Source organism: Somniosus microcephalus, chromosome 32, assembly GCF_052327205.1.
Source record: "Somniosus microcephalus isolate GS21.2 chromosome 32, FLI_Smic_1.0, whole genome shotgun sequence".
In the NCBI taxonomy this organism is placed as follows: Eukaryota; Metazoa; Chordata; class Chondrichthyes; order Squaliformes; family Somniosidae; genus Somniosus; species Somniosus microcephalus.
Genome location: NC_141018.1, coordinates 36,194,822 through 36,208,882, shown reverse-complemented (window position 1 = coordinate 36,208,882; position 14,061 = coordinate 36,194,822). Strand labels below are relative to the sequence as shown.

The following is a 14,061-nucleotide window of genomic DNA, read 5'->3' as shown; positions in this document are numbered from 1 at the left end:
TTTGGTGCCAAGCTGCCATTTTTTAAACCTAGTTCTTCCTAGCAGTATTTTTTTTAAAAATAAACTTCGATAAAGGCTAAGGCCCATAGCACAGAACAGCACAAGCTATATATATTAATGATCTGGACGAGGGAATTGGATGTAATATCTCCAAATTTGCAGACGACACAAAGCTGGGCAGGAGGGTAAGCTGCGAGGAGGATGTCTGGAAACTCCAGTACGATTTGGACAGGTTGGGTGATTGGGCAGAAACATGGCAAATGCACTATAATGTGGATAAATGCGAGGTTATCCACTTTGGTGGCAAAAACAGGAAGGCAGATTATTATTTGAATGGCAATAGATTGGGAGAAGGGGAAGTGCAAAGAGACCTGGGTGTCCTTGTGCACCAGTCGCTGAAGGTAAGCATGCAGGTGCAGCAGGCGGTTAAGAAGGCAAATGGTATGTTGGCCTTCGTAGCAAGAGGGTTCGAGTACAGGAACAAGGATGTCTTGCTACGGTTGTACAGGGCCTTGGTGAGACTGCACGTTGAGTATTGTGTGCAGTTTTGGTCACCTTACCTGAGGAAGGACGTTCTTGCCATGGAGGGAGTGCAGCGAAGATTCACCAGGCTGATACCTGGGATGGCAGGAATGACGTATGAGGAGAGATTGTGTCGATTGGGCTTATACTCACTGGAGTTTAGACAGATTGAGAGGGGATCTCATCGAAACCTAAAAAATTCTGTCGGGTCTGGACAGACTAGATGCAGGAAGGATGTTTCTGATGGCCGGGGAGTCCAGAACCAGGGGTCATAGTCTAAGGATAAGGGGTAAGCCATTTAGGACTGAAATGAGGAATTTCTTCACCCAGAGAGTGGTGAACCTGTGGAATTCTCTGCCACAGAGGGTGGTGGAGGCTAGTTCATTAAATATATTCAAGAAAGAGTTGGATATATTTCTTGAGGCTAAAGGGATATGGGGAAAAGGCAGGGACAGGGTACTGAATTTGGATGATCAGCCATGATCACATTGAATGGCGGAGCAGGCTCGAAAGGCCGAATGGCCTACTCCTGCTCCTATCTTCTATGTTTCTAAGCTTGAAAAGTGTAGGAGAGATGTGGAGAAGCTGTAGTTGGGTGATGGCAAGCTTGAGTGTCAAAAGCATGTGGAAGAATGGAAGATTGATAGAGGTTAGGATTTGAGGCCTTGGGAAAGAATGAATTGGAGAGCGTACTGTTTAATGCTGGTGTTGGAACAACTCGTGAATTAATAAAGTTCTATTCTGGTCAGGTGGATACTGAGTGGCGAGCTCCCTCATTGCTTTACTGTGCAGTTACATTGACGGTCCAGTTGCGGCCATTTAAATGTTCTGGATGATTGTGAATCTTTCCCCGTGTGAGCGAGTGCTGTGTAAAATATTTCCTGAATAAACAGTGCAGCTGAAGCAGTCTGATAGTGAGGACCTAATACTATGATTACAGTATCTTGTGCTACTTGGTGATGGTGGAGAAGGCCTTGCGGAATGTTTCAAGAAAACCTTGTGTTTATAATGGACCAAAAGAAACATTTGACATCTGATGACTGATGTTGAATCCATTAGCTTGGCTCTGGTTGCAGCTGCTCCTGTAGACACTGACCCTTTTAAACAGCCTGGAACTGATAGGAAAGCAGACCCAACGTGTGAAGTAACAACTTTTACTTTAGTATAGGGAAGATAACTCTGTCATTTGGAACTCCAAATCTTGATCTTCAACCCAGTTTCCAAAAGGTCAGGGATCAATGGAACAGAACTGGCACTAATTTTGTAAACCCCATCAGAGGCAAACAACAGCCGGTGTGGAAAATAATGATTTCACATGATGCAACAGGGAGTGCCTTGCTCCAATTGAAGGTGAGGGATATTTGGACAGAGTCAGAAGAGCTATGGCTTGTATCTAACCATGCTACCTGATCTAGGAGTGTTTAGTGTAGATGCTGATTGGGTGTCCAAAGTGGAAAGTGTCCATTTCCCAACACGAATGTGTCTCCCCTTCATATAATTCACGTGTTTTTCATTTACAATCAAACTTGTTATTTCAAGCTCTGAACTATTAATCATCTGTCTGCAAGACAATCTGAGCTACAATAGTGGTATTTTACTCTGGTCGTGGGCCACAGCCATGCCTATTATGCGTGCACAGCTATCTTTCAAGAAACCTAATAGGCAGCCACGTACAATGTCACATGTTTCGGAAATTTCTTAAGCTTTTAATCTTCTAAAGCAGCAATTGCCACACTTTTCGTCCTGCATTTAGAATACTGCAATCTAATCTGGAATTGAATGCATTGTATGAATTGGAAACAAGTTAGACAAACGTCTGACAGGGTGTCAGCCGTGGCTCAGTGGGTAGCACTCTCCTGAGTCAGAAGGTCGTGGGTTCAACTAGTGCCACTCTAGGAACTTGAGCACAAAATCTAAGCTGGCACACCAGTGCAGTGCTGAGGAGTGCTGCACTGTCAGAGGTGCCGTCTTTCGGATGAGACGTTAAACCGAGGCCCCATCTGCCCCCTCGGGTGGACGTGAAAGATCCCATGGCACTATTTCGAAGAGCAGGGGTGTTATCCCCAGTATCCTGGCCAATATTTATCCCTCAACCAACATCACTATAACAGATGATCTAATTACAGGTATTATCACATTGCTGTTTGTGGGAGCTTTGCATATTGGCTGCCGTTGTTTCCTACATTACAACAGTGACTATACTTCATTGGTGCTTTAAAGCGCAAGTCTAGCTTTTTATAGTTTTACCCAGTTGTACTGCTCTGTAACTTCATTCATTCTCTTTCATTCTTTGTCTCTGTCACTCTCCTGTACTACTACCATAGTCATTGGTCCTTGAGCTTTCCTCTCCCATTATTCAGTACTTGAAGTTTTTCTATCCTACACAACTACCTTCTCCTTGCATCCTCACTGACAAATCAAGACTCATTGCAGTGTGCCCTTCTCAAACTCATTCTTTACCAGGACCTCAAACTTCTTTCCTTCCTCGGTTGTCTTCCTGCTGATTTGTAGTGTCGGGTTAGCTCAGTCGGTGGCACTCTCCTGAGTCAGAAGGTCAAGCCTCACTCAAGGTTGACACTTCATGGCAACACTTGAGGGAGTGCTGCATTGTTAAATGTGTCACGGTTGGATGAGATGTTAATTTGAGGCCCGGTTTGCTTGCTCCACATGGATGTTAAAGATGCCATGACCCTATTAGAAGAGAAACATGGTGCTCTCCGTGCCATAGCCAGCCCACTCTTCCCTCAACTGTCCTTCATATCCTCCCTTTTCCCAAGCTAGGCGCTGAGGACCTCCGAACTGCTTCCTTTCTCTCTGTATTTGTTATGAAAGCTTAGCGTCCGTTGGAGTTTCACAAAAAGACACATTAACATTTCAGATGGTGACCCTACATCTGGAATGTTATTGCTGATTGAGTTGTGCAGTTCCAGAATTTTCTTTTTCTTTAGTATTATAGAATCACTTTCACAGGTGCCTTGTTGTATTGTTCCCACTCATTTTATTTTGTTTTATAATGTTATTCTTCATATAATCCTGCCTCTTAAATGACTACTACCTTTTTTATTGCTATTATACACTCCTGAGATTTCGAATTTGCTAACCAGTAAATTAATTGATAGAAGTTATACAGAAAATAGTAACGTAACGTCATTGACCAGTCCAAGTTGTCTCCTTACTCTTACTAATGCTGGTTCTGTTTTTGACTCAAACTGTAGGCCGTTATTTAAATTTGCCAACTAGGTACTGAACTTGAAACCTTTTGTAATCTGGCATTGGTTTGATGGTGAAGATGGTTTGACTTAATAGCTGATTAAAATAGATCCACAGCCATGGTAGATTTTATAATGGTGGTAGGATAAAGTGTATGTGAAATTGTGTTCTCTGAGTTCATGTTCTTATTTCACCATGGTGATTTATTTGGATTTTCATTTGAACCTTGTGTGTGGCATCATTACAACAATGTGGCCATGCTCTATTGACTGTACAAGTAAGACAAATTTGCTCCGTGCACCTGTGTAGATTCAAATCAAAAGGTTGAACTATGGGCCTGGAATCCTACTCTAAATATGACCTATGTTTGTGACGTACAGGTGCACTTTTTGTACTGTGCTATCACAATAATGTGAATGAGACGTGGCATCTTTCTGTTTGACATTGTTAAAATATTGTACAGGAACACAGTAACTTGAGTATTATGAGAACACCAAGTAATTTGAGTCCTGTAAATATTGTTATTGGCAGGTTATTCTGAACCTGATGCTGCTGCTTTGTGTAATACAAAGACCTATTCTGTATGCTATTATTTGGTGCAATGCAAAGTGGGACTGCTCTCCCTCACCCTGCCATCCAAAATTAGAATGGTGGATTTTGGAAAACTACAGATGTATTTATCATAAATTGCAAAAAAAGGAACGTGCATTTATACTGTGCCTGTCATATCCTCAGGAAGTCAAAAGCACTTCACAGCCAAAGACTTACTTTCAAAGTGCAGTCACTATTCTCAGGTAGGCAAACACCGTAACCAGTTTGTGCACAGCAAGGTTCCACAAATAACACATCGGCTAAAGGACGAGTTAATCTATTTTGGAGGTAATGGTTGTAGGATTAATTTTGGGAGACCACTGGGAGAATTTCCATGTTCCTCTTCGAAAAATGTCTTGGGATCTTTTCTGTCCACCTGACCGGCCTCGATTTGAAGTTTTGTTCAAATGATGGCACCTCTGACAATGCAGTATCTCCTTAGTGCTGCACTGAAGTGCCAGCCTAGGTTATGTATTCCAGCCCTAGTTTGAAGCTTGAACCTCCACTTGGAGGCAAAAGTGCTACCACTGAGGTGTAGCAGGTCTATTCCTTATTCATAGGTCTGCTGGTTTTCTAAATGGATAATCAGTCTGCTGTTGAGCACTTTAACATAACACTTGATTCTTGATTAATGTAGTGGGGCCACTTGAAGATAAACTTGAAGAGTTCCCCTTGTTGTAAAAAAATTTTGGACTCTAGTATCAGGTGCAAATCCAGCTTGCGTTGGGGATGAGAACATCAAATCCTATAAGAAGCAGGAGTAGGCCATACGGCCCCTCTGGCCTGCTCCGCCATTCAATAGGATCATGGCTGATCCAAACCTAGACTCACGTCCACTTCCCTGCCCACTCCCCGTAACCCCTAATTCCCTTATCAGCTAGGAAACTGTCTATCTCCGTTTTAAATTTATTTAATGCCACCGCTTCCACAGCTCTCCTGAGGTAGCAAATTCCATAGATTTACTACCCTGAGTGAAGAAGTTTCTCCTCATCTCAGTTTTGAAAGGGCAGCCCCTTATTCTAAGATTATGCCCCCTAGTTCTAGTCTCACCCATCAGTGGAAACATCCTCCCCGCATCCACCCGATCAAGCCCCCTCACAATCTTATGTTTCGATAAGATCGCCTCTCATTCTTCTGAACTCCAATGAGTAGAGTCCCAACCTACTCGACCTTTCCTCATAAGTCAACCCCCTCATCTCTGGAATCAACCGAGTGAACCTTCTCTGAACTGCCTCGAGAGCAAGTATATCTTTTCTTAAATATGGAAACCAAAACTGTACGCAGTATTCCAGGTGTGGCCTCGCCAGTACCCTGTATAACTGAAGCAAGACTTCCCTGCTTTTATACTCCATCCCTTTTGCAATAAAAGCCAAGATTCCATTGGCCTTCCTGATCACCTGCTGTACCTGCATACTAACCTTCCAGTGGGAAGTCCCAGTGGGCAATGGGCATTTTTACATCATCCAATAGTTGCAGAAAAGTAGTGACAATGAGTAAGGTTAAATAATATACACAGTGGATCACTGGGCAGTTATCCAACTCCAAGAGCAGACAACATGATCTGAATCCCTCAATAACCAGTTTGTAATCCCTCTCTACTCAACAAGTGCTCTTTATGTGTTAAACATTTCACAAAGAGTGCTTGTTCTCTGTAGTTCATCGCCTGTAAAGTATGAATTTGCCTTGCTGTAGGAACTCTTAATTTTTCAACCAAGCCTAAATTTACTAGCTTTAGACATTTGCTTCAACTACAGCAATTACTGTAAATTAAAACATAACGCATTGTCAAAAAAGTTTCCAGATTTTCACATCTATTTCTAAAATTCAGCATCTCTCACTAACCAGCATTTAGAATAGCTGATGCTGGAAGTGCCCCTAAAGTCCTTCAGTGTATAAACTGCCCATTATAGCATTTCAGCATTTGAACTGACCAACTGCCTGTTAACATTTTTAATGGATGCTGTAAAATGTTGGGATTTATTCATAACCTCAAATTATACATTTTAGAACCTGAAGCTATTTGCGCACACGTATTGTATGTGTAAAAAAAAAAAAAAAAATGCTAAAGCTACTGAACTGAATTAAACTTTACTGAAAAATTGGGAGTTTCTATAAAAGAGAAATTCACATGGATTAGAGAATTGAGCAAAACCAGTAATCTTTGCAGCAAGGGCTAAATATATAGAGGGCACTGAGAAGGAGAGGAACATGAGGTAGTCATGTAAAAGAGGGCTTCAGATAAAGTCTGCTCCTGGAGTTTGTTGTTCATAAATCCCTTATTTGGCCAATTGCCTTGTAATCCATTGGTCCATTTCTTATCTATCCAGTCATAGCCTACGTTGGCCTCCGGTCTGGCAACGCCTCAATTTAAAAATTCTCAGCCTTGTTTTCAAATCCCTCCGTGTCTTCTCCCCTCCCTATCTCTAAATCCTCCAGCCCTACAAGCCACAGATTGAACTCGCGCTCTCTCTCCTCCCTTACTGCATAATTTCCATCTCGTGCCTACACTCGACTATAAACTTAGACACTTAATTACAAGTGTAATAATTAAGTTTCTCAATTTTCTGATGAACACAACATTTTTTGCTCACAAACTGACCCAACTATGCTAAAGGAGACGGAATTCCAACAAGGTCATGTTTGTTTGTGTGTTCCGTTCCAAACTAATTCCTGTAAGTTGCATAATAGCATCAGCTCTAAGAATATTGCACAATAAGAGTGGTTTATGGTATTCAGGGTATCTTCACTAAGTGGTGAATATGCTGTCCAGTTAACTTTTTTTTTCCTGTATTTAACAATTTAGCAAAAGTGATAGCTCAATGTTTATTTGGTCAACTTTATCAATAGTTTAATGTTTGCTGTATGCTTTAGTGTTCAGTGCAAGTACTGATGAGTGCTGTAAAGTTGTAAAAATAGATTGCATCAGTGATGGGCTGAGTAATGGTTCAGTCACTTCAAAGATGAAGTATTGGAGACAGCTGCAGGCAGTCACAGGACATTGTTTGATATTGCTGTTGTTTGTGGGTGTAAATGATTCACAAGTGTTTCTCCTCTCGGGAGAAGCACATGGAGAAGATAAAGCCAGAATGTTTAGTTGGCAGTAGGAGTTGATTTAGCCCATCACCCAATTACAGTACTGTAGTAAGTGGGAGCCCCTGAACAAATTAGATGATTGAATAATTTGATTTCATTCATATTATAAATCTTATTCAAGTAACAAATTCTGGTTTCCTCCCCTCCCTCCTTTATCCTAAAGGCAGTGAGTCATGCTGGCATATGGTACCATGTGTGCTGGTTGATTCTGGTATCTCGTCCAAATGGCCATTCCTCACTGGGAAATGCTTTGACCCATCAGGCGAGCTGGTGAATTCTTTCCTAATGCTGCACGTTACATTCAGGCACCTCATTTATATATAGTAGCATTCCATTTATTAACACTGCATATGCAAGATGATACATGTGCAGTTTTGAGAGGGCTGTTTCTGGATATCCACGAGTCGGGGAGCTCGTATAAAGACTGTCGGTTGTAGCTGGTGCAATTGGGAGGGCTTGTAATAGTCAGGAGCCTGGACAATGAGTGACGGCAAGCTAGTTTACCACCACATATGACATACCCAAGTCTGACTCTTTTCTTGCGCACTTGTACTTTTCAAGCAGGGATCACTGGATAATCAGAAGCAGGAATCCTAGGGTCTTTTATAATATTTTCCTTTAATAGCCCAAGGATACTGGGGCCAACTAGTGCCCCAGCTGGCATCCGTTAACTCTGCACCAACTGGGAATTGAACCGTAAACCTTTTGATCTGTGTGGCTCCGTTACAGCAGACGCATATCAACTGAACCATCAAAGGAAGCCTGCCAGTGTAAACTTGTTGAAATGGTTAATTGCATATAGTGAAACGTTCCTCCTTGTGTGCTTTCTCAAAAGCAGCATTTGATGCTTGTTTGAGTTTACTTTCCCGCTCATAAACTGATCAAGTAGGAAAATATTTGATCTAGCCAGAAGCTCTGCTGATTACAGGCTGACTCCTTCCTGCCTGTTTCATGCCCTCCAACTTATGCCCAGCTGTTTTTACATGAGCCCATTGGCTGTCTATATACCCTGGGAGGGATAAAGCCCCATTTTGGAAAAGAGCCCATCAGCTCCCTGATGGGTCTGATCAGTAAAGGCACAAAGCCACACTCGTCAGAAGTTCCCAAGTTCAATTCCAAATCTGAGAGTTAGCAGATCTCCGATGGAGAAGTGGTGGGGTGGGGAACGGGCGGTTGGTTACAATTGGCCTTTGCTCCTTTTGACTTATGGAGGCTTACAATCCAGGGTTAGATGTGGACTTAGGTGAGAATCAAATGAGGATCAGCAGTGATTCCCTTTGTAATCAAATAGCCTGCCACCCTGCTGTCACATATGAAGAAGGCTGCTAGAGTAAGGTACCCTGTACTGCAATGGTCGCTAGCTCCGCCAAGAAGGGAGGGAGAAGTTTGCCATATCTGTGCCATAAAAATAAGACATTTACTGTATTCTGAAATCACCTTGTATCTTTAGATAATGTATTTGTGATTTGGAGAATGTTATTAATGAACATTGGTTGGATTAGAACATTGCAAGTTTGTTTTGGAGGCTAATCCGTGTCTCTCCTGAAGGTGTCAACTCTTGGGTATGGGTTCCACAGGTGCTGGTTGCCATCCTGTCGGAGCTGGGCCACTGAAGCCCTTTGTAGCATCTGTGGTGTTGCCTGGACTAAGATCGGCTCACTCAGCAGAGGCCGAGTTGTCTTGCTTAATACTGCACAGCATCATAGATTTCCTCCGCTTCATGTTACTTTTGTTTGACTTGATGAACATAAGAGAACTTGACTTTTTTTATAGTTAATATTTTGGTTTTGGATTAATCGGCCTTCATTGTGTTTGTGTTCTGCAGATTTTCGATGATTACTATCATTTCCGGCATCAAGGGGTGGTGAAACGATCATTGACCGAACACACACATTATCATCATAAACTGCGACAGGACCCTCAGGTACACATGGGACCAGGCTTAAATTCATAGTTTTTACATTAAATTGGATCTTTGCTTTGGTGGCTGCAGCTCTTAAAATTATAGTCATTTCTAATAACCTGGGAATTGGCTTCTGTTTAAAAACTGTGTTCACAAGTTAAATGCAAGGTCTTGTGCACGAGTTCATGGAAACATGAGCAGTGTTGTCACTAGAATTTCGGTAAACACATCCAGCAGTGCAATTACAGATTCTCTTCTTCCAAACTTGGATTGTATCTGGAGGGAGTACTTTAAGCTGTATAACACTAGTGGTTACAGGCCTGTCGCCGGTGCTGGGAACAACTTGAGATGAATTAAGACTATCACATAAGGCAGTGTATTAATAATTGGAAATGTAGTTACTGAGTGAACAGAATATTCCTACTGTAGTATTCTGAGCACATTTATGTTTCAGGTTCATCACACCTCTGTTTTGGTAACTAGTCCTGGATCAATTCAAAAGCCTGACTTTTTTTTTGTGTACTGAATTGGATTTGCTTGCTCTAATGTTTCCAGACTAGTTTGGGTGCCTGTGACCTGGTAGCTGTAATTCAGTAGGCTTTACACACAAATAAAATCCAGCCTACAAATACATATGAGCTGAACTTACTGAGCCTGTTTATTTCCATTGGGCGGAACCAGAATTGAGTGTGTGGGAGTGCGGGCTGAAACTCGGGTTCCACTCCCATGCTAATTCTTCAGATTCCATTGGGAATTAAGAGAGAACTTTAAAGCAGTTTTATACTCGAGGCCTCAGTGTGCTGCCGTAGTCTCCAACACATTCCCTTCAGCTTGTGTTGCCCAGCTTTCACAGCACCGTGGTTGTAATTGAGGAACTCCAGGCTGAATTCTGCTTGTGCATTTCAGCTTCTGGCCATGGCTTTGTGGATTCTGACTTCAATCCACTTGATGCACAGTCTAATTTGAAATGGAGGCAGCATGGTTGGCAATGCAGTGTTTCCGACCCTAGGTGCCGAGCCGGTGACTGAGCACGACTGCAAAGTTTAGCACTCGCTGCTTGGATGGACTCTCTGTTGGAAGCAGTCACTTTAACCATCTACATCTTAGTGGCATTGAGAATAAAGTGATGGATGCACACAGCAGGGGCATACCTGACAATATAGACTTTTGTAATGTTCCAATTGCTTGGAATATTGAAGAGTGTAGCAAATCCTTTTGAGAGAAATAAACCCATTTCAAAATTGATCCATGTCTTGCACTTTTTCTGAGATTGTCTGTTGCACAGGAGATATACAGATGATTCTTTGAAGCCTCCCCAATACCGCAGTATGTAAATACGGTGCCTAGTGTAACGCACCAAGAAGATTTGGAAGGCCCCTGGTTCGATTCTTGGTCTGCAATGGGTTAACTGATCTCGGCAGGTACAGCAGTTGGATGCTGTGAATAACCCAGCAGCTGGCAGAGGCAAACAATACATGCAAAACATTAAACATGAGATTTGCAAATTATTCCCATGCAAATTAATTTTTGATGCTCAGTTGGCGAGAGGGGAAGGAGAAATTAGCCAGGGGTCCCACTGCTGCTCACTATCTTGGTGGAGAGTGCACGTGTGGAAGTTGGATGAGATCCGTGTATAGCTTAGCTGTGACTCCCTCCTTATGAAGAATTGCCACTTGGGTGAGGTACTGGCGGCAGCCCTTGGAACTGTATCCCAGCAAGAGTTGGTGCTTTGAGAAATGTCCCTGAATATTTACTGTTTTATTTTGCCTTTTTAAAAAAAAAAAATGACGACTCTAGTATTTAGCAATAAGTGACACCATTATTTAGCATCTCCATTCAATTAGATGAGGAGGTTAATAAACCAATCAAGGAAACACACAATACAGGAACGCTGGTTGAACTTTGTTTAAGTAACAAAGGCAGTGGGTTTATTTCCCTTTTTGAATAAACCAGCAGGATGCAGCTGGCAAAGGCAAACAATACATGCAAAATATTAGACCTGAGATTTGAAAAATATTCCCACGCAAAGCAGGCAAGACATGCCGGTTGCATTGTTTTTGTTCCACAGTTTGTCTACCTTAATAAATAAATAGGAAAGTGGTTTATGTTCACTGTATATTCTGTAACCTGCAGTCTTTTCGGCACCGTGAATTCTCCTTTTAATTAAGAGAAGCAGGAGAGTAGCACAATCGGGTGAGCTGACTTCCTTGTCGGCACTTGCTTGGTAGAGCCCACAGGTGGAGCTGGTTGTGGGTGCAGGCCCTCTCCCTCTCGCAGTTCCATAGTGAGGTGCAGTGTAACTGCAGCACCCTTCTCCACTGATTAAATGCTGTCTATTTTAGCAGTAGATATGGTGTAAAGACACTGACTTTCATAATTGGGTGTATTACAAACATCTGCATACAACATGCACATACCTTTTTTTGTGGTACTTCAGGTTGGTGTACTGCTTTATTCCATTTCCCCTACATGGAGGGTTGCCAACTCTGGTTGGATGTATTCCTGGAAGTTTCAATCACATGATCACTTGCCTCCAACAGCCTCACCCAGTCAAACGGCCTTTTTTCTCTCCATGGTTTTTATAATTTCTCTTTTTATAATAAACAAAAGCATTCAAAGAAAATCAAAGTAACACTTTCTTAATGCCCCCATGATTTTTCTCCTAGGTTATTCACTGGAGTGTCCAGGATATTTGTCTTCAATTCTGCAGGGTTGATAATTTATCGATTATAAGGTTTTAAACACCTCCTTTGTTGAAGGCCTGGGTGAAATTGGTGCAATCCAATCCCCAAGGAGACTCTGGGGGTTATTTTGGCCAAAGGGTGCAAATAGGTGCTGTGCTAATAAGACTCGCCTGTTTGAAAGTCTGGATTTGGCACACAATTTTGGTCCTAATTGCTGATTACCATAATTTCAACTTGCCTGGAGGTGCTAAACCGCGCACCTGCAAGTTTAGCACTCAAGTGGAGCAGTATATTTGGGCTCCTCGCACCCACTTCCACTGAAGGTGTGGCGTGCGCAGGCTTGCACACAGCAGCATGTTGCAGGATGGCTCCGGGGGCGAGGGCACACCAGGTTCTCTGACTTGGCACTGGAGGTTCTGGTGGAGGAGGTCCAGAGGAGGAGGGATGTCTTTTACCTGCAGGGGGGAAGGACGCCACCTCACCCTCCTGTCCCCCTCTCCTGCAGCAGCTGGTGCTGCTCTGCCTGGCCTCATGTCCTCCTCCCATTCCTCGTCAAGACCAAGCACACCCTTCCGGTGACTCCTAATAAGGTGGAATATCAATTTCCGGAATAAATGTTGCTAGTGTGTTGATATCTTGACAGTGTCCCAGAAAGTCTCCTGATGTGTTTCAGGGGTCCTTATCACAGCTCCCTCAGCAAGTGAACATGAAATGCTGAGTATCCCTTTAAGTAGTGCTTGAAATCCACATCAGTGCCTTGTTTACTCCCAAACAGCTGGTTACTATTAGGAGAGGGCGTTGGAACAAGCACTACCCACCAAAATGCCTTGCAGCCTCCTTAATGAGCACTAGCAGGCATTTTATGCGGCAATCGGCCCCTTGATGAGCCTCTAGGTGGCTGCTCCTCGTGCAGGCTTCAACTCCTTTACCAAGATGGCGCCTTGCGCTAAACACTGGCCAAACCGGCGTTTCAGCTCAAGACCCAATCTTGGCCACCTCTGAGGATCTTTAGCACCTGAATGCGCCGCCGAAAATCATCCCCTCTGTCTCGTGCGAAAGAGACACCTCAGAAGTGGTCAACAGGATTGCAGACACATTCAGTGAACAGATGCCTTGCGTATTCTTTCCATTCCTGGATGCTAATCTGAAGCAGCCAGTCACCCCCTCAACCCTTTTTGTTCTTTGCTCAGAGTTAACCTTTTGGTTTGTATTATTGCAAAGTACAGTGCAATGAAAGAATCTGATGGTTTGATTTCTTTATTAAAACCAAGTTTGCATTCCAACTTGGCGGGGAAGGACATCTGGAGGAGACTTTTTTTTAATCCTACATGCAAATGTTTTTATTTTGACTGCAGAGTACAGAATGCACTTTGCAGAGAGACTGAAGTCCTGCATTACATTGCTTGCAATTTTCTCAAACGATCGGTCCTTTTGTTATCTATTCATGCTGATAAAGGACTTATTTGTAGACTTAACCACAACTGATACTCCATTTGCAGTAGCAATTGGTGCCAAACTACAGAGTAATTCGTCTGTTTCCCCCTAGTAACGCAAATTAAAGAGAACCTATAATGGGTTTACAAAGATTGGAGACGCCATATGTGACTTGGTAGAGATAAGAGGAAAATAACACATTCTGAAATAAAAACAGAGCCTGCTGTGTGTCAACACCCAAAAGAGAGGACTGTTAACATTTCAGGTTGGACTCTTGTACGTTCATGTGGGATCCCAGAGGCAGTTTGGTAAAAGGGCCTGAAAAGTTGGTGGAGCTCTGAACAGTACGGTTAGGGTGAACTAAATCATTGGGCTGAGGCCAGGGGGATCACAGATCTGTCTTTCAAAAGCTTTTAATTTTTAATAAAGAAAAATTGAGAATTGGTATCTGCCGACCAGATGTGATCTTTAATGCTGCGGAATGCTGAAATTTGCTGCAAGGTTTTGTAACTTGTCCTCGTGTGCCAGGTGCTCTTTGTGTAGCATTTCACCATTCTGAAATACTATTGCTATTTGCTGTTTATTGCAGGTGAAATCTGGGCCTGGGAGGGAGCAGAGCCTGGT

General features: G+C 42.8%; 1 protein-coding gene across 1 annotated transcript in view; it reads left to right on the top strand.

The window, feature by feature from the left end:
• furina (furin (paired basic amino acid cleaving enzyme) a) overlaps positions 1-14,061 on the top strand; it is a 106,343-nt gene that overhangs the window by 55,478 nt on the left and 36,804 nt on the right. Inside the window, exon 2 of the mRNA XM_085972426.1 lies at positions 9,242-9,340. Coding sequence (XP_085828552.1) covers positions 9,242-9,340 — 99 coding nt within the window. The remainder of the gene's footprint in view (positions 1-9,241; positions 9,341-14,061) is intronic.